Source organism: Molossus molossus, unplaced genomic scaffold, assembly GCF_014108415.1.
Source record: "Molossus molossus isolate mMolMol1 unplaced genomic scaffold, mMolMol1.p scaffold_m16_p_21, whole genome shotgun sequence".
Lineage (NCBI taxonomy): Eukaryota > Metazoa > Chordata > Mammalia > Chiroptera > Molossidae > Molossus > Molossus molossus.
The window spans coordinates 47,812,037-47,837,532 of record NW_023425357.1 but is presented as its reverse complement, the minus strand read 5'-3'; the positions used below and the strand labels follow the sequence as shown (position 1 = coordinate 47,837,532).

Here is a 25,496-nt window from a genome sequence, read left to right as displayed (position 1 = left end):
ACCTGTGAGTCCCCACCCTAGTCACAACTCTCCCAGCCAAATGCTCCAGTGAGACCACCCAGGGCCGCCCCGCCTCGGCACCAGGCCCCCCAGGACTACGGATGGCCCTGCAGCAGGTCAACTGCAGGCTGGGCCCAGAGCGCCGCGCCCGGGCTCACAGTCCAGTGCTCCTGCGGTCCAGCTGTTCCTAGCTCGCCCTTCGTCTGCCTTCCAGCCACGGCCCAGACCTGGACCTCAGCCCCGGAGGCCGCGTGCTGCAGAGCTGAGGTCAAGGGCCTGCCCCCACAGCAGGAGGCCGAGGACCCGGGCCAGGGAGAGAGGGGCGTAGCCAGCTGCAGACCAGGGAGCCGGTCCGGCAGAGCAGGCTGGCCCTTCTCCCTCACGCCAGACAAGCAGGCATCTCCCGGCCAGTCAGGACCCAGGAAGGGGGCTGGGGAGGTGCCATGGGAAGGACCAAAAATAATACCCATGGAGGGACCACCTAGCGGCCACCACGCCCACCCCTGCACACTGATCCATGCTCCGCCCTTACAATCCGTGGGTTAGACACAGGCCCATCCCTGGTGCCCTGGGGAGAATGGGGGTGAGGTAGGGGCAGGGCGTGTCAGGTTCTGAAGTCAGCCTATGGGTGAAATGTCATCTGCCCTGAGATTCAGCTGCCATGGCTGGGAACGCACACTCTCTCAGGGGGCTTGGCTCCCATGTCCACTGAGGGATGAAGACACATACCGTAAAACCCAGACTCAGAGCCCCCCTGAGGGGCCACAGGGGCCACCCCCAAGCATCTCAGCTCACTCAGGCAGCCCCCACAAACCGCAACAACCTCTTTAGATGATCCTTGTCCTCTCTGGGGCAAGCGTGCATCACACGGAGAGCAGTTCAATGAGCTGGTAGTGCCCTGTCCTTGTGCACAGACCGCTCAGCAAGGATACCCGCTGTGTGACGTCCGGCAAGGCCCCCAGCCTGCCTCTCTGAGGCTCGATTTCTGCACATGGGAAGCAGGAATGAAATGAATACCTGTGGTCAAAGTGCTGCTTCAAGGAGTCAAAGACACAATAACGCCTGTGGAAATGCCTGCTTGAGGGAGGCAAGCAGCAGAGTGGCAGAGAGGCGAATTCGAATCCTGACCAGCTACTTACCAATTGGCTGACCTGGATCCCTGCAGAAGCATGCTGCAAACACACACAAACACGCACAAATGCAGGCAAACGCACACAAACGCGCACAAATGCAGGAGAACACACAAATGCAGGCAAACGCACAAATGCAGGAGAACACACAAATGCAGGCAAACGCACAAACACGCACAAATGCAGGAGAACACACAAATACAGGCAAATGCACACAAACACGCACAAATGCAGGAGAACACACAAATACAGGCAAATGCACACAAACATGCACAAATGCAGGCAAACACACAAATGCAGGCAAACGCACATAAATGCAGGCAAACGCACGCAAACTCACACAAACTCAAAGCCAGAGCAGCAGGGCACAGGGCAACCAGCCCCCAGGGCCACCCTCAGTGTGCAGCAGTAGCCCTGCCAGGGCTCTGGCCTTCCCTAGGAGGTGGACCTAGCAGCCCAGCCCCGGCCCCTGGGGTCCCTGGCTCCATGGCTTTGGAGGAGGCAGGGGCTCTGGCCGGAATCCCAGGCTGGCCGCCTCTTTTCTTTGTCTCTCCACATTTGGGGAAGGCATTTCCTCCTACCCAGGCCTGCGGGTCAGGTTTCCACCCAGATGGAAAGTCCCACCCAGGGGCCCCCAAAGGAGAGCTCACCATGGAAACTCCACAGGGCGCCCGCCAGACACAAGGGCAAGTGGCCACTGGCAGGCCTTCCGGAGGCCAGGCCCACAGTCCTGCCAACCAGCAGGGGTTCGGGCACAGGACAATGCTCATGCACACATTCGAAGCAAAGAGAGATGGGGTATGGGGTGCATTTGGACGTGTGTGTCTGTGGAAAGACCCTAAATAGAAGCCTCCACCCTGAGTCCTCAACCTTTCTGAGCCTCCGTGTCCCTGGATGGCACTTGGGTAAAATGAGTCAATGCAATCATCTGGTAAACAGTGGAAGGGGAGGAGGACTCCTGGACTGAAGCCCTCAGGCCCACCCACCCGGCCGGATTACGGCCTGGGCAGAGCGGAGACACAGTGGACAAGCGTCTCCTGAGCTGCTGAGCTTGACACAGAAATGTAAACAGCTTCCCAAACGGTTTTCCGAGATGCTACGAGTTGCGGACAGGCGGTCCCCGTAACAACGGGGTGCTTTCTGAGGTCTACAACATTTGGAGAGCCTCCCCAAGACACGCGGTGACCACCGGCGCACCAAGGGCTCTCCAAGGTCCTGCCTGAAGAAACGCACTTGCCTGGATGTCAGCAGGCCTCCAGGAAACCTGCCCAAGCTGCTGGGCTGGGCCGCAGCCCAGCCGAGGGCCCCGGGTGCCAGCCCTGCACGGCCACACGGCGGGTCACTCCCGGCACGGCGCTCACGGCTGCGGTGCACGCTCAGGTTGGAGCATATTCCAGGATCCGCTGAAGAGTGTGCCTGGGTGTTACTCAGACACAGCCTGTTGTTTATTCCGTGAGTAATGAGGCCTCACCAGTAGGTTCCTCAGCAGCTGGCACCAGGAGCCCAGCGCCTGTCCCACGCACTGAACCACACAGGCGGCCACTCTGCCCTCCAGCCCAGTTCTCTCCTCACCTAGGTTGCCAGAAAGTTCACCTACATAGTGACCCTTACGTTAGGCTTCTGACACAATTAGTTGTTTCAGCAGTTATTCTAGCTGCCCAGTGTCACATGGGCCACCTCCTCTTGCCCCGTGAACAGCCCCCAGAGGTGAGTGATTTGGGTGTTTGCTGTATGCTGGGCACTGTGCTGAGCACATGACATCTATGCTCTCACTTGTCCTTATAACGATGTCCCCGGGTAGGGCTCCAGGATCCCACTTTAAAGATCAGGACACTGAGCCCCGGGAAGGTGAATAACTTCATCAAGTCCAACCTCACGGCTGCGCAGCTGACGGACTTGCTGTGTGTCCACTCCCCACCCTGGAAGGTGGAGCTGGGAGGGCAGCACGCCACCGTGTCTTGTGGCCTCGCACGGCACAAAGGGACGCCTGATAATTAGGTGATAAATGGAGGAGTGGTGAACCCAGGACTAAATCAAAGGTCTGTTCATTTCAAAACCCCTGTTCTGACTCCTTTTCAGTCATTAGGGCTTGGTAAACCTAACCCTAACCTTAATCCTCAAAGTAACCCTCAGACTAGGTCTTAGCTTGTTTCTAGCACAATCCCAGATACATTCATTAATAACCAATACACTGCTCCCTGCCTGGCCTCATGCTCAGTTCTGTGGGTCCCGCAGTCTGGCCAGAAAGGCTGCGGCAGCAGAAACAGAGTCACCAGTGCAGATGGTGGGAGCACAGGGGTCTGCAGGAGGGAGAGGTCAGAGGGGACAGGGTCAGGTTTCCCCTCCCGGGCAGCCTGAGCGGACCTGGGCAGGACAGGCCCAGCATGCTGCCCGGCTCACAGAAGCGGCTACTCTGGCCTGTGAGGGCCAGCCCAGCGGGTGGGGAGGAGATGCCCAGCCTGCTTCCTGCCCATTTGTGGCTGGCCAGGAGCCCCACAGCCAGCACAGGAAATAACAGGGGCCCCCAGAGGCCGCCCATGCAGGCCCTGCTCTGAGGCCGCCCAGGGAGGGAAGGAGGCCATTGTCGGCCTTTGTTTCAGTTTCCCCAGCATCACCCGGGCTCCAAGAGGCCCCTGGGAGCTAACAAAGCTTCCCCCCACCACAGCTGTCCAGCCTCCCCCAGCCCAACACCGGGGACAGGCCCACCAGGCCCACGGGCTCTTAAAGGGGCAGGTGCAGGGTGGAAATGAAGTCACGTCCAAGTTGGGGGTGGGGCGCCTCTGGGCCAGAGCTGGCCAGGCAGGCGAACAGACAGATGGGCGCTGGGGTCTATGTCTCACCCGGTCAGCCTAGTGCTGGGGCCAACAGCAGGGGTGCGAGTCTTTGGACGGAAAGAACATCTAAGGCCCTGAGGGTACAACAAAGAAGCTGAAGAACACAGAGCGCGAGGAGACAATCTGGACATCTCGGACAGCCGCCTGCGGGGGCCCTGTCCTCCCGGGAGGCAGACAGCCCAGAAGCAGGCCTTTCCGCTCACTGGCCAGCCCAGGGACGCCGGGGCGTGTGTGTGCACGTCCCTGAACGCGCACATTTGTAAGTGTGTGCGTATGTGCACTGCGTACATGCGGGCACGTGTGAGCACACGCATACAGCCCTCCCTCGGTAACGGGATCGGTTCCAGGACCTGCGGAGACCAGAATCCGCAGATGCCCAAGCCCTCCTGTAAGATGGCGCAGCAGCTGCACACAACCTATATCTGCAGAGGCTACAGCAGGCTGTGCCCACACATCACTCCATTCTCACGGGCTCAGCATAGTGCGTGGTATGTGGCAAATTCAAGTCCTGCTGTTTGCAACTTTCTGGGATTTTTTTTTTCCTGAATGTTTGATCTGCCATTAGTTGCATCCATGGTGTGACACCCACAGATACAGAGGGCCAACTGTATATGCATATGTGTGAGTATCTGTATGCACACTGTGTGTGCGAACATGTGTTGCATGTTTGTGCACATGTGTGCATGTGTGAGGTATGAAGGAGCACACAGGTGAGCATCTGTATATGTGCACTGAGTGAGCGTGTGTGGTGTGTGGGTATATATGTGTATGTGTGTGCCCGGTGTGTATGTGTGTGTATTGCATGTGTGGGTGTGCATATATGTGACTGTGTATGAATGTGTGTGCACATGTGCTTATGTCTGTGAGCAAGCATGTGTTTGTGCTGTGTGTGCACGTGCACGCAGACAATGACTGACCAGTGTACACGTCACCAGTGAAAGGCACCCTCAGGCTTGTGCCCCTCACCAGTCATTCATTCCCACGCTAGCCCTGGTGACCTCTCAGGAACGGTGTGTCCCTGCAACAACCTCACTGGGCTCTTAGCACATCCTCCCCTGTGCCATCCCACGTGGACACATCACGTCTCCACGGAGGTCCTGTCACTGTAACTCCACAATGACAGAGTGGGCCCTAGACTCGCACAAACCATCCCAGGGGCCAGTCCGTGCCCCGGCCCACTGCGAAATCCCGGCGGTGACACCCTGCCCCAGTCTCCCGACCTCTCTGAGCCTCGCTGCTCACCTGGGAGAGGGGACAACGCTGCTGCCCAGCTGTGGTTACGGAGGCTGAGTGAGATGAAACGCGGCAGGTGCACAGCCCCGCCTGGCACCCTGAGTGCTCACTAGATGGTTATTATTTTTTATTGTTATTGCAGTTGCCTGTAATAATAGCAAGTTGCTGAGGATACGGCGGCGAGCAAACCAGGCACTGCCCCCGCCCCGAAAGCTGGCCGGGCAGGGCTGCGGAGCTTTGGCCCTGAGAAGGGAAACAGCACACGCAGAACGGGGTCCCGCAGCTGGATTCGGTGTCAGCGCCACGAACTACTACCAGGCACGGCCGCAGCCACCATCAAGCAACTGACAACAAAGGGCAAAGAATGATCCGCGTGGGCAAACTAATGGCATCGGTTAGCCAGGTTCAGCCTAACGTGCGAGTGTGAGTGTGAGTGCGTGCGTGTGCGCGTGCACACATATGTATGCTCACACCCACACCTGCCTTACGCTGGAAGATTCGAAGACAGTGTCAGCGGAGATGACAACAGCCTAACTAAGCGCTGTTGGCTGCACAGCCTCCCGCAGGGCACTGGCTGCCACCGCGCTGTCCATACCCAACCCAGGAGGTGGGCCCCGCAGAGCGCCCGCCCAGGAAGCCAGGACCAGCCGGGCAACATGACAGGGCTGACCTTGGCCGTTTCCTCCTGGGCACTGACCCATGACTGCACAGTCTGCGCGTCAGGCTCCACCTAGGGAAGGAACCTGATCACATGGCAGCCTCGGGGCCTTTGCCTTCCCCAGCACCCTGCCCACCAACCCCGCCCCAGCCCTTTCCATTTGGGAAATGAGCTGCACCCCACCAGCAGGCGCAGCAGGAGGGAGGATGGTCCCCTGAGGACCCAGTCCCATCCCAACCCTGCGAGAAGGCGAGGACGAGAGTGCTCTGCCCACTGGGGCGATGCCTAGCGACTGCCAGTCAAGGGGGAGACGGGAAAAAGGGAAGGAGGGCCCAACTGACCCTTCTCTGTCGCTGCACAGGTCCAGGCTCAGGGAGCCAAGCTCTGATCTCAGCTTCCCTCGATGCGTTATCAATATTAAAAATAAAAATGCACGCCCAGCTGGTGTCGCTCAGTGGTTGAGCGCCGACTCATGCACCAAGTGGTCACCGGTTTGATTCCCGGTCAGGTATACTCAGGTTGCAGGCTCGATCCCCAGGGGCGGTCATATAGGTGGCAGCTGATCGATGTTTATCTCTCATCGATGTTTCTATTTCTCTCTCCCTCTCCCCCAAAATCAACACAGCATATTTTTTAAAATGCAGAGCGCCGGGTGCCACCCTAGGAGGCTAAGGCTAACTCGCGTGGATTCCCTCCTATGATCCTCACAGTGGCCCCAGGAAGCAGCATGATTATCCCCAGCTCAGACAAGGAAGCACAGAGAGGCTAAGTAACTGACTTAGTCACACAGCTCATAAGTATCTCGACCTCAAAATTAATTCTTGCTCTTAACAAAGTGAACAATGATCTGGCAAATACAGACAAAGAGGCAGAGCCGGGCACCTGCCAGTTACCAAGCCAGGGCTAGGCTCTGAAAGCACAGAAAATCATACATGGTCACCCCCTGAAGGCGCAAGCAGAGCAGCAAGGGACCTGTGCCCATACAGAAGGACTGTCCTGACCAGTGAGGGCAGTGAGGGCCAGGAGCAGGGCAAGCCCTAAGGCTCGGAGGCACAAAGGAAAGCACAATAATTGTGGCAGGGCTATCATGGCACACCTCCTGGAGGAGGTGTCCTTTAGGCGAAGCTTCTAAAGGTGCGTTCCATAGGCAGAGGGGCCAAACAGATGAAAACCGAGGGGAGTGGGCCAGACGGCTTAACTCATCCAACCCTTCGGTCCTCACTGCGCAGGGCGCAGTGTGACCAGCAGCGTCAGCACCCTCTGGAGCTGGTCGGAAATGCAGAATCACAGGCCCCACCCAGCCCCGCGAAGTCAGAACCCTCACTTTAACAAGATCGCCAGAGTCGCACGAACGTTTGATTTTGTACAGCCTGGTGTAAGCCACACCTGGGCAACACAAGCAGACCTCCCCAAAGTCACAGGGGACTGTCGCATCACACCCACACCTACACACACGCCTGACTGTAGCCCGGTTCACAGCCAGGCTTCAGACACCAGAGGACCGCTGGTCTTACCCCCCACACAGAGAGGGCTCCTCGGGCCTTCGGGAGGGGCCGACAACATGGAGACTCTGTCCTGTCCTCAGGGGGCACCAAGCTTGCAGAAAGTAGGATCAGCCCTCCCTATTTTTGGTTTTAATTGATTTGAGAGAGAGAGAGACCTCAATGTGAGAGAGAAACATGGGTCAGTTGCCTCCTGTACATGCCCAGACCAGAGCTCAAACCTGAAACCCAGGTATGTGTCCTGACCAGGAATCGAACCCACCACCTTTGGGTGCAGGGGACGATGCTCCGACCATCTGAGCCACACCGGCCAGGGCGCGCCCTCCCCGCCCTCCCTCTTCACGACACCCCTGGAAAGCCCAACTGCACCCGCAGCAGAGGAGGACGGGGACACCTGCAGTGCTGGGCGAGGGGCCCAGCAAGTCACAGGGCTGGGAGCAGGCAGCCCCCACGCAGAGAGCAAGGGTGCGATGGCAGAGCAGCTGCCGGGCACCGGGCTGCGGGTCTAAGACGAGTGGCGGTCCCTGCCTCTGAGGAAGCCCCACGTCCACCCAGACAGGCGGAAGCCAGCAAGCTAGCCCCACTCCCCGGACGAAGCCAGCAGTCAGGGCAGAGAGGAGGGGGAGGGAGTCAGCAGAGCGACCCCACCATGCCCTGGGCACGGGCACACACGTGCGCACAGCAGACATGACACAGGAAGTGACCCGGTGCAGCCTAGCAGGGCCCTGGCTGGTCCAGAGCCAGAGGAAAGGGTGGGTAGGAAACGCCACCTCCCCCTTGGAGGGCTGGTCCAAGTCAGCCCCAGGGGCCCGAGATGCCGCAGAGAGGGGCACAGAGGCCCAGGGCCCCCCAGGGGACCGAGTCAGCGCTGCGGCACTGGGCGCGCGCACATGCACGCACACAAGTGCGTACCCCCGTGTGCACAGGGCACAGACTGCTCACCATGGTAACAGAGTGGCCCCCTCTGAGCTCCCGTCACCACCTGAAGGTTCTGAGGCCTCCCGTGCTGGGGAAGCGGCTCTGACAGAGGCGCCCCTGCCAGCCTGGCTGGGGGTCCGAGTGCAGACCAGCTGGCGCATGCCTGCCACGCTCCCCCGGTGAGCTCGGGGCCACCGCGCCTTCCTACCCCGCCTGCCTGGCTCCACTCAGCTCAATTCCCCACAGATGCCCCAGCAGAGCTAACGAGAAACTCCCCAGCTGGCCCCATATAAAATCGCATTTCATAAGTCTTTAAAATGCTGGGAAATTCTACATCTATTTAGGACTTTTCTGCTCCTTTAAAATGTCCCCAGTCCTCGTCAAGAAAAATGATTGGATTGGGGGTTCGGGCACGAGAGGTGGACAGCACAGCCCGCCTGCCAGAGCCCAAGGGGGTCTGGACGGCTTCCAGCCTTGGCCATGGGATCGTGGGGACAGGGCCGGGACGTCCTCCCCGATGAGACAGGTAGGCGATCCCTCAGGAAGAAACTGAAGTGAGGAACCCAGCAGGGCTGGTGGGCAAACAGGAGGGGACAGTCTCCCCCGCCTTGACTTCAGGATTTATTAAAAATGAAAAGATGCTGGGAGCCCCTTAAGAAAAACTCCAGAGGAGGAAAAGACCACCTGCCTCCAGGTGTCCGTCACAGGATGATTCGTGAGAGCCCCAAACTACACGCAGCCCTGCTGTCCAACAGGGCAGGCCGGTTAGGAGGTGCGCGCCCGCCCACCCAGTGACGGGCAGCTACGCAGACAGCCGTGCAGGTCGCGCCTACTGGGGCTGCACGGAGCCCGCCGACCACCTCCTGGGCTTGATCGGGGTCGAGGTCCGTTCACACACCGGCGGAGCTGGAGAAAGGGCTGGGAGAAGCTGACCAGCAGGCCTGGAGGGCAAGGCTGGGGTTTCCGGACAGTAGCTGGCATCACAAATACGTGCCCGAGGAAACACACGCGGGGCTGCAGCCACTTCCGGCCGGTGCGCTCCCCAAACCTGCAGGCAGCAGGGGTGAGAGGCTGCCCCTTTGTCAGGAGGGGGACACGGACCACACTCCCCACGGCACTCCTACGGAACAAGGTGAAAAGGGACCTCAAAGTTCGGCACCTTGCCCCAAGGCCCCCAGCGTACCTGACCCAGGTGTCACTCAAATCTCCCACCTGAGCAGGTAGGTCCAGAACGTGCGGTCCCGACAGCAGCTTCCCTCTGCAAACCGCACCCACGCCCCACACCCAGCGACAGGCACCGCGAGGTCGAGGGAGGCGTGCTGGGCTGGGCAGAAAGCCTGGCCCACGGTGTTTTCCAGGCCCAGCCTTCGAAGACGGGAAAGGGGTACAAGGTCTTCAAAACATGTACCCCTCCTTCTGGGACGCAAAGCAGGCCGCCTGGCCTAGTTAGACTTCCACCTGACCCGGGAGGGACCTAGGCACTCAGCCGAGCCCTCGGAGCCTCGGGTTCCCTCTCCGGAAAAGCCCGGACCACTGTTCTCAGGGAGGTCTGCCATCACAGTTAGGGGAACATTCACGCATAAGCTGCCCGGGTTCACATCCCAGCTCTGCCTTTTCTGGGCTGTGGGACCTTGAAGCAAGTCACGGAACCTGGGTGCCTCGGTGACTGCGTGCAGGAAGCACGGAGGCGGCCTGGCTCCGGGAAGCAGCTCCTAAGTGGGAGCAATGGTTCCCCGCACGATGAGACCTCACATGGCAGGCAGGCCTAACCCTCGGATCCCACCAACCAGGTCTCTGGGGCCACTGCACACAACTGATTAGATCGGGTGTCCCTCTCCAACCACAAGCGTGTCTGTCACCATAACAGAAATAAGCTTGGCTCACCTGCCCAGGCACTGACGATGAGCATTTGTTAACAAACGAACTGATTCGCATCTCCGGGCCCTGCCCCCGCTGCACCCCAGGCTTGGTCCAGAGCCGCCATGCTGGAAGGAAGCCCAGCCTGTCCCGACGCTCTGCCTGGAGAGGTGGGAGACTCCAGTGAGGCTGTGACCAGACGGGTCTCGGCTCAAACGCAGTGTGGCTGGGCTGGTTCCTGAGACCCCGCGCCGAAGGGCTCACCATCATCCCAGGGCCGGCCACAGAGCCACCTCATTCCAAAGGTTTTGAGGGAAGAGAGAGGATCGCTGAAGGGAAGATGGGCCTCCTCACTGGGCTGGGGCCAGGTGGAGGGGACACAGAGGCCTGGAATGTCAGGCCTCGGCAGTGGCACCCTCGTAAAGCCACACTTAGCAACCTCCTCATTTCAGCCCGCTGTCCAGGCTGACACCAGCGGGCAGACGGACTTTTCGGACCCGAACAGCATTTTCCTAAGTGAATTGTCCAAAATGACATATCACTTCGCTTAGGAAGGCTGACATGAAACATAAAAATAAAAGGGGCACGCCCGGCGACGGTGAGGATGGAAGAAATGGGCACACTCGTACTCGCTGGTGCGGATATAGGATGGCGCCCAGTGTTGAAATGGTCTGGCAGGTCCTCAAAAAGTTAAACACAGACTCACCCTATGACCCAGCAATTCCACTCCTAGGTATGTGCCCCCCAAACTGAACACAAGTGTGTGAACAAAAACTGGTACACAAAAGTTCATAGCAGCCAAGAGGTGGACACAACCCAAGTGTCCATCAACAGGTAACTGGATGAACAATGAGTAGCACATCCAAACAGCGGATTATTACTCCGCCACAAAAAGGAAGGAAGACGGATACAAACTACCACATGGATACATCTGAAAAGCATCAGGTTACTGAAAGAAGCTAGGCAGTAAAGAATCATAGTCTATGATTCCATTTGTAAGAAATGTCCAGAATGGGCAAATCTACGGCGACAGAAAACAGATCAGCAGTCGCTGATAGAAGGGATTGCTACCTAAAGAGCACAGGATCTATTTTTGAGGTCATGAAAACATCCCAAGTTGACTAGGGTGATGGCGAATATGCTAAAAGCCAACGAACTGTACATTTTAAATAGGTGAATTATGATATATACATTATATCTCAATAAAGCTGTTGTCAAAAGATGAGTTGCTTTTTTTTTTTTTAATCTGATGATTTTGTATGAAAATCCAACTTTCCAACTTCTCTTTTCAAAACTCAGATGTGGCCCTGGACGGTTTGGCTCAGTGGTTAGAGCGTCGGCCTGCGGTCCTGAGAGACCCAGGTTCGGTTCCCGCTAAGGGCGCGTACCTCGGTTGCAGTTTGTCCCCGGCCCTGGTTGGTCGTGCGGGTGGCAGCCACTCGATGTGTCCCTTTCACGTCGATGTTTCTCTCTCTCTCTCTGTTCCTCTCTCTCCCTCCCACTCTACCTGAACAAAAAATGGAAAAATGTCCTCGGGTGAGGATAAAAAATAAAAATCAAAACTCAGATGTGGCAATTCTGGGCCCAGGTGCCCTGGCACAGTTGACTGGCACTGAGGGACACGTGCCCCTGTGACAGCCCAGCCCAGCCTACCCACTCACTTGTGTCCCTGACTCACCTCGGGTGAGCCTTTGACTTTGGGACCCCTGTGAGACCTTCGAAACAACTTTCACAATTGCTATTATCAAGTATTGTCCCTCATCCCTCACTGTATGGATACGCAACAGCAGAGCCCACTGGGGAGTGGTTTCAAACCCCACACCTCTGCGGCACCCCCACCCAGGCCCTGAATGAAATGTTCCTTCCCGGCTCTGCCCAGTCACTCCAGACTGGCCAGCTGGGAGGCACAGATGGGCCAGGCTCCCTCCTTGCTCAACCCCTGGCCCGGCTGGAGAGCGATCCTGTGAGCATCGTTCTGCCCCCCTCCCTGCCAGGCCAGGCCCTCCATCACTGTCAGGGCCTTGACCCGAGGGCAGAGTCCTCGCGGGCTGGAAACACGGGGGTGAGCACAGAGCATGTGTGCCCTGTGTCTTCACTGGGGATTTCCATCATGCCCCAGAGCCGAGGCAGAGCGGGCGGGGCAGGCGCGGGAAGCCTGCACCCCGGGCTGGCTGGGCCCCACAGAGTAGCTGTCCATGCCTCCGGCTCTGTGGTGCTCATGCTAAAATGCTCTCAGTCCGCGCTGCTCAGAGCCAAAGGCCGTCCACGGCCACCTTGGGTCCTGTGCCGCCAGGGAGCTTCCCACAGCCCCCACGATGCTCCGGCTTCAGGTCTCTGCTCAGCTGTCTACCCCCCTGCTGGGCACTGCAGACATTTGCAGGGAGCTGGCTACATGTCTGACAGAGTCCACGGAGCCTGGGGGTCTTGAGTCCGAGACTCGACCTCCCCCACAGTCTCAAGGACTCAGGCTTGCACTGTGTTTGTGCAGCTCGGGGCTAAGTGTGACCCAATGTACCTTGAAATACCTGAGATAACAGACTGGGTGCTCCTGTTATCTGTAAGGCAAACGAATTCTGTACACCATTGTTGTAGCCCTGGGCACTATATCAAGAAGATCCTATTTTCTTATATCACTAAACTTTGGCTACAAGGTACAAAAGGCAGTAATAAAGCGTATCGAGGCTGATCCCGCTGAGGAGAGTCCTCCTAATCCCATATCCGTGTCTTCGTCTTCGTTCCCCGGACCCCGAACCCCGGGACTCCTGGCAGAAGTCAAGCCCCGGGCTCTGGCTGCAGGAGGACTTGGGTTCAAGTCCCTCATCCACAGCTTGCTGGCTGGGACCCCTCCCTCTCCCGCCAAATAAGGCTGGCAGCCCTCAGTGGCACCAAGGGTGGCCAGGTGAGGCTCTGCTCCCCCGAACCTTCCTTGGCACCTGCCCCCTTTCTCTGACGCAGCCAAGTGACATTTTCTCAGCTTAATGAAGAGCGTCGCACGAAAGCAGCTGCAGCCAGGCCTTGGTCTGTCCTCCACCAGATGCTGCCCCGGAACCAGCCCGGGGAGACGCTGGAGGCGTCGCTCAAAGCAGCACCCACTCCGCAGGGCTGTCGGGCTGGCCCAGTGAGAGGCCCTGCCCTGTGCCCGGCATATACTAAGAAAGGGCTCGACACATGTGACATCCCCCACGTCCAAGGCTGCCTCCCAAACTGACTGCGCCCCGCCACCCAGGACTCAAGCCATCGCACAAGCTCCGTGCTCGGGGACACAGCGGACTTTACCAGCCCAGCCCAGCAGTACTGGGAAGGCCAGTCATCACATCGCGAACTGCGGAAGCCGTCAGAATGGCCAAGGGAGACAAAGCCCACTGCAGCTGTGGAGGAGCCAGAGCCCATGGCTTGCCCTCCCATGCCCCTCTCCCCACAGCAAACCCAAAGCAGACTGGCACCGCGGAGCCCCCGAGGGCCAGAGGGGCGCACAGGAGCCGAGCGCCCCTCCCGCACACACGCACGGGGCGTGCTCAGACTGGCTGGAAACAGGCACCCCACGAGCTCTGCCTCTCCGAGCACCCAGAAAGGCCCGAAGGCTGCCGTTCCACCAGGGACTCAGGGCCCCCACAGTCCCCGGGCATCACCCTGCTTTCTGCAGACCAGAGGCCCCTCCCTGCCTTCGGGATACAGCCTGGCCACACGGACGCACCCTGCAGAGAGCTCTCCATCCCACACCCTGCCCAGGCCCTCCTCCACCCCACTGCTGTGCCCTCCGTCCTCACCGCCTCCGGCACCGACGGGAAAGCAGCGAGGAGGGAGGGCCCTGCATGAACACCAGCAGCTGCGCGTTCCTGGTTCGGGGCACAGTGGGGCTCCTTCTCCGAGCTGGCGGCAAGCCGGAGCACGTGCGTCCACACGGTCAGGACGTGCAGATGACACGCAGCCTCCTTCCGACCGCAGAGAGCACATCCCCCCCACACAGAGGGGGACGACAGGGGCTGCACAGCCATTCCCCCTCTTTCCCAGTGCGGACCCCAAGGTGTATCTAACGCCAAACTCTCCTGAGAATTTGAGACCCCCCCTTCTGGCTCCTGTGGAGGGAGCCCCCGTCACCAAGGGCCAGGCCCCTGCAGACACAACAGTGCTCAAACCGGGGTGAGCCAGTGCCCAGCCAGGACCCCAGGCTCTCCCAGCAGCGTCTAGATCCTGTGGGAAAGAGCACTGGCCCGGGGCCCAAGGACCTGGATTCAGGTGCCGCTCTCTGCTCCCCGTATGGCCAATGCATACCGGCATTTCCAAATGCCAGCCATCTGTAACCACCCTCATGATTTCGGTGGAATCCAAGCATTATGTGCTATTACTTAAAACTCTGTCCACTTAGTTTTCTCACTTGAATGACCTGGGCATCATCTTAGGTCACAAATGGCCGTAAAACCATAACTGCAACGTGTAACCATGCAAGAGGTCAACGTCCTGATGCCGAACACCACGTTTGTGGAACACTGAGCAAACCCCTCTCCTGTCTCAGTTCCTCATCTGAAAGGAGACTGGACTAAGTGGCTCCTCAGGCCCAAGACCCACAGACTGAACCAGTCACAACTCCCCACTGGGCCGGGCCGGCCAGCAAGCCCGGGCCCCCTGCCCAGGAGTCATGCTGGCGGATGCTGAGCAAACGGGAGAGCCGCCTCTCAGAAGCTTCCAGAACCCCACACCAGACCAAACTTCAGAACTGCACAGTTAGAACAACCTCCTCACCCACCTCTTTTACAGCTGGGTGAACTGAAGTCTGGAGGAGGAGCTGAGGCGAGGGCAGACTGAGCTGAAAACCCAAGTTCCCTGGCTCCTAAGTCACCCCGTCACCCACTATGGCCACGCACCCCGCAGTCTGAGCTTTCCCCATGTCCTGCCCTGGGCGTGGGCTCGGGTCTCCTGGGCCGGGTGCAATGCCGCCCCTTGCGGGGAGGGGAATCATGGCATCTGGTCTCAGTGGAGCCCAAACGTTGTAGAGTGGATGAGCAAGCGTGGCAGAGCGCAAAGCCCCTGCAGTGGGGGCACCGTGGCCCATTTAACGTGCCCACGAGAAGAAAACGTGGCCCCTGGAGAATCAGAACGTCTCAGTCTCCGTATGTAATACGGACTTTATGGACCATATGGAACTGATCTGAGAACCGTGTTGCACAAGGTGGTCTGGGCTGCAGACAAGAATAGGACATAAAGAAGAGGTTTCCATTACCAGACGGGGGGCTCCCCGCAAGCCCCGCCCCCCGGTCCCAGGGCTCTTACCTGACGCTGCCACGGAGGAATCCCAGGCCAGCGAGAAGTCCGAGGCCTCCCCCTCTTCGACTGCAAGAGAACAAGAGATGGGCCTGTGAGCTCTGAGGCGGCACAAGGTCATCGGCTGGGGTGCAGGCAGGAAGAAAGTCACTTGTGGGGGTCCCTAAAACACCCGCGATGGGAGGGAGGGGCAAAGCCTACAGAGAGGTCTGTATTGGTTTAAGGGTGTAACATCATCAGGACACAACAGGAATAGCAAGTAAGGGCTGCATCCATCTGCTCTCCCCACCCGTGTCCCTGGCAGACATCACGAGTCAATCCCAGCACCGTCGCAAACTGGATGCAGCAGCAGCAGCTTCCTCCACTCTCGAGAGCCAGGTTTCCGCTCGAGACGGAGCCCTTTGCCGCTGGCAGGGCAGAGCGGAGATCCAGATGCCCCCGGCCCTGCACATTGTCCTCGCACTCGGACGGCCGCTCGGACTTGGCGGCTTTCTCAGTTATCCAAGAAACAAGCGCGATCCCTCTCACAGGCTGGCGAAGTGTGGGGTGCTAGTCTCCACATGGAGACTGGAACCCCAGACAGACCTCAGGACAGGCCGAGGTCCACTCTCCAGAGGACCGCGGTCATGAGCCGGTGACATCAGGAAGCAAGCCACCTCTCCGCTCCACCCCAGAGCCCACAGAACAGGCTCAACAGGGACGGGGTGTCTCCCCCACCCCCCACCCCAGCATGGGAGGCCAAGCAGGTCCGGGGGTGGAGGCCACGCACCAGGAGAACACGGGAGAAACTCTGTACAGCACAATAAGGCTCTTGTCCTGGAAGTAATCCCAGTTGGGGCAGGTAATAACATTAAAGCTGGGTTGTGGACTTTGTAAAATGGAACTTTGTTTAAGTCAAAAACTGTGCACGCACAGTACTTTCCAGATCGGGACGCCCGCTCTGAAGCGACCACGCCCGGCTGGGGCCACCGGTAACGTGGGCACAGCTGTGAGCCAGGCGCTGAGCGGAGGGCTTTGCGGGCCTTGCTGCACCTCACTCTCGTCACCAGGTTCTCGGGCAGGCGAGAGGACACACCTGAGGTCCGACAGCTAGTCCACCCAGCCTCTGGGCTGAGACCCAGATCGCCTGGCTCGAAGGCTGCTCCTGAAACCCCTGGACAGCAGGTCCTCGAGCAACGCACTGCGTTCAACGTCACTTCTTGTAACGCTGATGAGATGCTGTAGGAACTTAACTCCTGCTCCGCTCAGGCAGCTACGGTGCAGCTGCTGTCATGACACGTTGCTTCACTTGCAATGAGGCACCGAGGACGCTGTCCCGAATCCTGGCCACTCGGGACGGGAAAGCAGCCACTGCAGCGGGCCCCAGGGAAGGCAGGTGGGCAGCCGAGCCGGAGGAGCAAGCCACTGGCTGCGGCAGATACTGGGTTCCCGTCCCGAGTCCGCCTCTCACTAGCTGCATGACCTCGAGCTAATAATTTAACCTCTAGGCTTCAGTTTTCCCATCTCAAAAATGGAGGTGATGGTACCTGTGCCACAGGACTGTTGGGAGGATACAACGGGATAGTGGCTGTCACCTGCAGGAGCGGGGGGGGGGGGGCCGCAGGGCTGGAGCAGCTCCCGGACTTAGCGGGTCTGCTCTGCCTGCTCCTGCACCTCCCTCCCCACCAGCGCCTCGGAACGTGCTTCTAACCCTCAGAAGCGGCAACGGTTCATCCAGGTCCATGAGCACCAGGACAAGCAATGCTCAGTGAGGCCTCTCTCTTCCGAGTGTGCGTCCCGGGAACAGAAACTCGGAATCAAGACAAGGAAACGCAGAGAGAGGACCTGGGCGGGAAGGGACGCTGCTGACAAAACTGCCACCAAGCCCAGCGGATTCCAACCGCACAGCCTCCGACACACACGTGGATGGTGCCTGCAGCGATCAGAAGCTCCCGTGGCCAGGCCAGCGAGTCCCTTCCCTCTGCGGCCCACCCTTCCCTTCCAGAGCAGCCTGCGCTTCTATTAAGAGTGGCCGGCAATGCGTCAGGTGGCCCTGCTGCATTCTGTCGGACACTTACAAGGTCTGTGTGTCTCTGCACCGCGTCAGCCACGGGTTCCAGGTCACAAATGCATGACCCTAGATCTCCCTGTGCCCGTAGTGCCCCCAGGAGCCAGCATAAATAGCCCCCAGACTTGGGCCCACTCTATGCTCTTTGCTTGGGAAGTGTGACCTCCCATGTCACTGAGCTGGAGGATGTCCCAAGGTGCCCAGTCTTTCCCTCCGTAAGATCTGGCTTCGACCACGACGGAAAGATGTGAAAATGCCGGCCACCTAGGAGCTCCTGGGAGGACCCGAGTCCCTGGCCCCAGGTATGACAGGCTTGCAGAGGTGGGAAGATTAGGAGTCACCTGCCACCGGCTGGCTGGGAAGCTCAAGAGGCAGACACCACTGGGGGTGAGCAAACACACCTCATAGGGCATCTCCGGAACCACGCCCTCACAGGGGCCCCGTGGGCCAGTGCGCCGGGTGACCTGGGCATGACCACACTTTGCCACCGTGCTGGCATTACCCCACTAACACCCCATCCCCGGGCCCTCGGTTTGTTCTCTGAAGGTGTAAGCACCCCACCCTTATGCGTTCTCGGTGAGGAAAGGTAACACCCACCACCGCCGTTGCAAGGCCCTGTGCTGTGGACACTGAGACGGGAAAAGGGGTCCCTCCCTCCGGCGGGACTCTCCGCCCTCGGTGTTGGTGCCGACACCGGTCCATGGACTCACAGGCCAGGGCGGGCACTTCCAAACTATGGCTTTCGCGCAGGGCTGTGAGCACCCAGCTGCTCACACGGGTCCCGCCCCACTGCGGCCCAGCCACGAGGCAGGAAAAGAACAGGAGACCACGCACCACGAGCCCCCCGACTGTCCATTTCAGTGCAAAACAGGAGCTGAGAAGCAGCACCGAGACCGGGCTCCCAAGAGAGTTAAACGGCTTCTCTCCCTCTTTTGTTGAAAGGGCCCCTCACAGCTCTGTGGGCAGAGGAGCCAGGTGTGGGTAAGTCCGTGGCCTCCAGGGACGGGCACACCGCCACAGCCTGTCCCAAGACGCCAGCGTGGCCTGGGGTCCCTCACATCCTTCCCTACTGCCCTCGGCACCATCACTCGGCATCCGAGGGCTTTTACAGCTGTTTCCTCAGCTTCTTCCTGAACGTCAGTCCTTTACTGACCCATTTCACAGAAGGGGAAATAAAGTCCCCGAGAAGAGAAGTGGCTCACTGGGGCCCAGAAGTAACCCAGGCAGGCCTGGAACCCGAGAACCCCAGCTGTCAGGCCCTGAGTCCTCACAGACTAGGCGCCCTCCTGCGGTCCCTCTCTGACGGCGCAGCCGTGCCCGACTGGGCCCTCGCTCGGCGCCAGGCTCGGTGATGGGCACTTCTTACACCGTGAACGGCCCAGACCGCTGCCGCTCCGCCTGCAGCCCACAGACCAGCCGCGGCAGCATCACCCGACGGCCCATTAGAAATGCAGCCTCAGACCCCACCCCAGACATACCAAAGCAGAATCCCTGTGGGTGGGCCCAGCGATCCGGATTTTCACAAGCCTCCCAGATGACTGTGCGGCGTCCTAGAGGTTGAGAACGCGGGCCCACCCAGCCCTCTGAGATCAGTACATGTATTAACCCCATTTTACAGATGAGCAAACTAAGACCAAGCAACCATCCAAGAGTCGTGGAGCTCGGAGGGGGTGGAGCCAGGACGGGGACACCTAACCCTCGTTTTACTTCTGCTTCCCAATGCAGTGGGGTCACCCCACGCCCCCGTGACTTATATGCATGAACGTTTCCTTCAGTCTCTGCCTGTGCCAGCTCGGGGGAAGCTAAGGAGAGAATTCATCCTCTGGAGGCTCCCTGGGGCGACCGGGGCGCCCACGCGAGACGGCGGTGGGCTGGTCAGTGCTTCACAGACGGCTCTCGGGGAGAAAAGGGCTCTGGTTTGCAGCGTTCGCTGCTTTCTGTGGTGTAAATACTCCCCCCGCGGCCCCTCTCAAGCTGCTAAACAGGACATGCCGCTCCTGGAGCTGGGGAGCTGGGCTGTGGTGGGGTCTGCGTGGAGCTCCGAGTTGGCTGCAGGAGCCTCGGCCATCCAAACTCTCCCTCCCACCTGCTGAGCGACCCAGGGCAAGGTGTTCACCTCTCCGAGTCCTGGTCCCACATCTGCAAAGTGGGGATGGTTAGATTCCCATTCGTTCCGAAGACAAAGTGGAACTCCAGTGCCAAGAGCCGAGCCGGAGCCTGGCACACCCCGGGCAGCGCGGAGTCAGGGCCGCTGTCCCCACCCCCACGGATCCGTTCGGGTTGGGCTGTTTCCTGAAAATGCCCTTTTTGGGGACCCGCCTGCGGGGGCCTTCACACTGGAGGGCCCCAGGCCTCCCAGGCCGCCTCATGTTTAATCCCTTCTCTCCTCGAGGTTAACCTCGAGTTCGTCTATATATTTATTTCGTCCCCCGCAGTCACCCCTGCACGGCCTCGTTAACCAGAGTCGCGCAGCATGTAAACGTGGATTTACGACGGCGTCTGGCTCCCACGTCCGGTTTCGGCGGCAATCCCAGGTTCTCGCCCACCAGCTGTCCCACCCTGACCAAAGGTGACAGAGCCGGGCTCAGCGTGGCCACGGCACTGTCCCACACAAAGCGGGGGACGGAGCGACCTGCTGTGCTCCAGCAACTGAAGGTGGGCGCCGTGGCCACAGGGTCAAGGGCATCCCTCCGCTGAGGTCCCGGAGAGAAGGGGACAGCACCCACCCAGACCCCTCTGCTGTTTGGGGTGAAAAGGAAGGAGAGGGGGAGGCCAGAATCCCACTCTCTTCTTTTTTTTTCCATTTTCATTTGAGGAAAAGCACCATGAAGTAAAGACTAATTATTTTATACGACTCCTTACAACCCATCCTCTGTGCTGACGCACTGTCGGCAAAAGCCAGCACTCGCAATACGTGTGCGTCCCCTTGAGCACGAGCAACGAGGAGACTGTCTCTTATTGAAAACCGATGTTGTGTGCGCGTGCGAGTGTGTGCGTGTGCATAAGTGTTTGCATCTGGTGTCGGACACACAGACCAGCCCTCCACTTCTGTCTTTGTATCGAAAGCCCCAGGCCTTCTGTGGGAGCGAACCGTAACGACCATTTCCAAACGTCTTGTAATTCCACCTGGGTGTCCCAGGGGTAGGGCCAATCATAATACTTTACTGTTTAAGGAGTTAAAACTTTTAATAAGTCTGATTTCGGAGGGGGACATTTCATTGGTACAGACATGTCCCCCAGCCCTGCCCCACAGCCCACCCACCGTGGTGAAGAGGCCTCAGGGGGCGTGAAGTCCCCACCTGGCCGCTGGCCTCAACGGTCCCACCAAGGTGGGTGTGGCGGGGTCTCCCTGAGCAGGTCCCCTGCACTAAGGCTAGAGAATGCTTGCTTACATCCACTCCCTTCTTTTCCTTGAACACCTTTCCTCCGGCCTTCAAAGCCGTACCACTCGTGAAAGCGCACATCGGTGCGCCAGTCGCCGTACCTCTGACAGATATTAGCACACACAGACAAAGTAGCATTTTCCTAGTGGACAGTGGAATAAATAGATAGTGGTGGAGGGAAAACTCATTCAACTGTGAACCTCCTGGAGCCCGTAGGAATCGGGAAAGCAGGCGCCACATTTGGGGGGACGGAGCATGTGCAGTGATGGGTGACTTCTGACCAATAAAGGAATGGGGTGGGAGGGAAGGAGGAACAGAGAGGAGGGAGGGAGGGTGGGAAATGAGGGAAGAAAGGAAAGAGAGGAGGGCACCCCCTCTTTACCTCTTCCCAAGTCATGCGTCAAGTTCAGGAAGGGCTGAGTGTCAGGTGACAAGGGCAGTGCTGGGCAGGGGATGGCAGGGGACATGCCAGCTACAACCTTTCCCGCAGCATGTGGCTCGTCAGCCACCAAGGCCTTGAGTGGAGGAACGGACGATCCTGACAGGTAAGGCTGCTGCTCAGGTGCGCCTGGCACCTCCCTGCACCAGGGCCCAGGCGTCTGGGTCTCACCAGCATGACCCGTTTCCCAGGCCACAGTTCCAGGACCAGCACCAGGCCTGGCTGGGAAAAACCAGCCTCGCAAAGGCCCCGGCTGCAGCTGAAGGCAAGCAGCCTGTAACCCCAGGCCCTGAGGTTGGCACGGAGCCCTGAGCGGGGGGCACACTGAGCCCTTCCTGCCCCAACCACATCTGTCTGAGAGGCCCAGCACTCGCCAGATGTGGGCCTCCCGTGGGGACCGAGTTCATTTTCCTCGAGTCCTGTGATACTACTTGGCTGTGTTTATTTAACTTTCTGCCTTTGGATGGCGGATGAGCCAGGAAGAGCAGTTTGGCTCCGTTCGATCAAAACAGAGCGGCCCACACATCACGCGAGGACACCCACACAGAGACGCTGCTCCACACCATCTGAGGAAACACATCTGGCCCACTGCTGGGGGGCTGGCTGGTGCAGAGCAGGGGGCCGCAGCTGCTGCGCACCCCCGCGGCCCGGGGCCCGGCTCCTGCGGGCAGCGTCTCAGGCTGTCCTCGGCCAGGCAAAGGCCTCGGGAACGTTTCGGGTGACTCAACGGTGCGGCCTGTAGGTACAGGAACCGCAATTCGCACCAGATCCCTCTACCCCAGTGTCACGAGAAGGCTCCTGAGGGCCCACTCCGTCCTGCACCTGCAAACGGAGACGTGGCTACCCTCTCCTCCCTCCGTGGTGCACGCCTTGGCTCCCAGCGGGCTGGGGGGCACATCTGGGTGGGGGTACACAGCCGAAGAAACCCCTCATGCTCCCTGCTCTTACAGACGTGTTTTAGGGTCTCTACCCAACCCTGTGGCACCTGAAGCATGCTCTTACGGGTGGGGACAAGGACACCAGGGGCCTGGGGCTGGAGTGTCCATCCAGGACAAGTTCACCTGTCCATCTAGGAGGCCCCCCCTTCACCCAGGCCCACTTGGCATTCGCAGGCCCCTGCCTGTAGTCCACCCCCTTCTCCCCACCCCCAGCTTCCTCCCTCACTCAGGGGCGCCCACCTAGCCAGCCCTGCCCATGCCCCGCCCCCGCACAGCCTCCCCACCCCTCCTCCGCCCTGTGCACACTAGCGCAGTCCAGCTGCGGACACACACCCGGGAAGAGGCCCACGGAGGCCCAGGATGGCCCGCGGGCACATGGGCAGTGGGCATCCTGGGGACCCGGAGAACTGTCTGAAAGTGGGGGCGCGACCCCAGGATCACAGGCTCCTGGCCCCAGGGACAGGGCTCTAAAGCAGAGCCCAGCGGGGCCCTGTCCTGCCCCACGCACCCAGCTGTCCGGCTGGCACACTCACTGTCCACTCTCTCTCGCTTCCGCAGGGGGGCTCACCCATGTGTTCGGCCTGGGAGATCCCCAGGCGGGAAACCAGCAGCCAACAGCACAGGGTTTGTCCGCACAGGCGTGAGCTGCAACTCTGCCCAGCGTGTGAAACCGGGCAGGCAGTCTACTCTCTGTGCCTCAGTTTCCTCAGAGGTCAAACGGGAACCCGTGCCCCTCCCTCCCAGGCACTGCGAGGGGCTGATGAGATGATGGGGTAGCAGCCAGGACGCCGTGCCGGTGCACAGACAGAGGTTGGTAAACTGTGCCCAACGGGGGGCGGCGGCAGCGGTCTTAGCTCAGGAGGCCAGCAAGGTTGACAGAGCCACCAGCACCGCACGGAGCTGTACCTCGTCCCACACACCTCCCGGCCCGAAAGAATCACTTTGCTTCCCAGGGTGTTGGGGCAGGACCGGCTACACCTGTGTGTCCCGTGTCCGAGGAGAAGGCCGAGGCGCAGGGAGGGAGGCACCTGGCCGGCCACACCCACGTGTCCAGCCAGCGCTCTCCACAGTCCCGAGTCTCCTTGCTGTGACCGCCCGGCCCTGCTGGTCACTGCTGACCACACACTCTACTTTGGGGTGTAGAGGGCACAGGCAGGGCCCAGAGGAACCAATGAAGCTGGTACTTCCTCTCTGGACAGGAACTGTTTCCATGCCCACCAGCACCCCTGGAACAGGGAAATCCAGCCCAGCCCAGCCCTGCCACCCAAGCCGGATGGGCACCCATAAGACCCAGGGCCATGCCAAAGCAGAAGCCTTCAGCCCCTTTTGGAGGCGCTCCAGCCCAGACAGCGCCCCACGGAGGCCGAGGGCTGGACGCTAATTCACCTGCCCACGCCGGGCGAAGACTCAAGCTCCTGACGGAAGGAGCCCGCTCCCCGCCCGGGCCTGGCACCCAGCAGTGCACTCCGCTCCGCCCTAGACCCTTTTCATTAGGCCAGCCAGTGTTCTCTGGAAACCAGATGCCCTAGAAAGGGATCTGGGCCAAGTGCACCCCGAGGGCTGGCATCCCCCCAAACCTTCTGAGAGGCGGGCAGTGGAGTGGAGAGAGCCCAGGCGTGGAGCCGGACGTAGGGCCCACACCCTGACTCAGTGTGCACGCCTGTGAAATGGCAGCAGCTGCTGGTCGCTGGGAGGTTGTGAGCGCCGGGTACGCTCTGCCTACGGCTCAAAGCACAAAGCTCCCACAAGCACACTCAAGACCAGGCTAAATAGCAGAATATCATCAAGGTGGCCCAGGGGTCAGGCACCAGGCTAAGCACGTGCTCCCCTTACCCTGTTAAATCCTCCCAGCCCCGTTATCCCATTGCACATGAGAAAACCAAGGCTTGGGGACAGGAAATGACTTGCTCAAGGTCACACGGCTCAGGACAGGGAAAGCCCAGTGTCACCATCTCTGCCTCCGGGGGCAGCACACGGCTGCGGCTCCAACACCGCCACTCCTGCTGCTGTGCTCGTCACCTTGGGCACAACCTTCAGAGGGTTTGTCTGTGTCCAGGGCCCGCCACCACCTGCCCAGTCCCTCCGCCACAGCATCTGCACCCGCCCCCACCTTCCAGGAGAACACTTTCCTGCCCCGGGGCCTTTGCTGCTGGAGTTCCAGCACCTAAAATGCCCACCTGACCTCTACTCCCCCTAAGAGGCCGCCTCAGAGCTCTGGATAAGCAGACCCCTCCCCCCTCCTCTGGGTCCCATAAGCCTCTCCCAGTGGCCGAGGTGCCCTGGGCTGCGAGCTGCCCCAAGGCAGGGCCCCTCCGGCTCCTCCTCTCTCACTCCAGGTCAGAACCCTGCCTCAGCAGACACCTGCCATCACCTGGTTGAAGTGAATTCACCCCAGCCCTTTGCTTTTTTTTATCCTCACCCGAGGACATTTTTGCATTTATCTTCAGATAGAGCAGGAGGGAGGAAGAGGAGGAGGAAGAGAGAGAGAGAAACATCGATGTGAGAGAATCACATCGACTGGTTGCCACCCACATGACCCCAACCGGGGCCGGGGACAAACTGCAACCGAGATACGTGCCCTTGGTGGAAACCGAACCCGGGACTCTGGTCCGCAGGCCGATGCTCTAACCACTGAGCAAACCAGCCAGGGCGTCCCCCTTTGCTTTTTTATCTGTTTATATTCCCCACAATATAGGAGAAAAATTTAAATACAGGTGGGCACATGGAGAAAAGTAAAACCTACCCATAACACCCCATGTGGAAATGCCAGGGGTATTTTGGGGTGGTTGGCCTTACTGCACACTTTCCACACATTTGTACTCCCTGGTTTACAGAATGGGACCCAGTGCATCCCACAGCTCTCAGTGGAGGGGTGGAGGTGGGGGGTGCAGGTCAGCGCTGCAAAGTCCGGCTTCAAGGAGTCCACAGGCCCAGGGGAGCCAGGAGAGGCCCCGGGGCAATGGGGGTGCTTCAAACCACATCTTAGAAGGGAATGCAAAGGAATGAACACGGTGCAGCCCAGGGGGCAGGCTCGTGGGGTCCCCAGAGCTGCCTTCAGGCATCGGAAGGGTATCACGGAGAAGAGGGACTGAGCGTGCTCTGTGGCCTCACGGGGTCAAACCGGGACCGACCAGAGCAAGTCGCTCCAGGGAGCTCCCCAGAAGGAAGAGACAGGGTTCTATCAGCACAGGCTTCGGGGGAAGGTCCTCCTGGGAGGTAGTGAGGCTGCCGGCATAAGAGGGGGACAAGCAGAACAAAGACCCCTTTGGAATCCGAGGCTCAGATAGGAGAAGAGGTT

The 25,496-nt window shown here is 59.6% G+C and overlaps 1 protein-coding gene across 1 annotated transcript in view; it reads right to left on the bottom strand.

Annotated features, from left to right (window-relative positions):
* ZNF423 (zinc finger protein 423) overlaps positions 1-25,496 on the bottom strand; it is a 267,618-nt gene that overhangs the window by 199,929 nt on the left and 42,193 nt on the right. Inside the window, exon 2 of the mRNA XM_036274427.1 lies at positions 15,401-15,460. Within this exon, the coding sequence (XP_036130320.1) occupies positions 15,401-15,460 (60 nt within the window). The remainder of the gene's footprint in view (positions 1-15,400; positions 15,461-25,496) is intronic.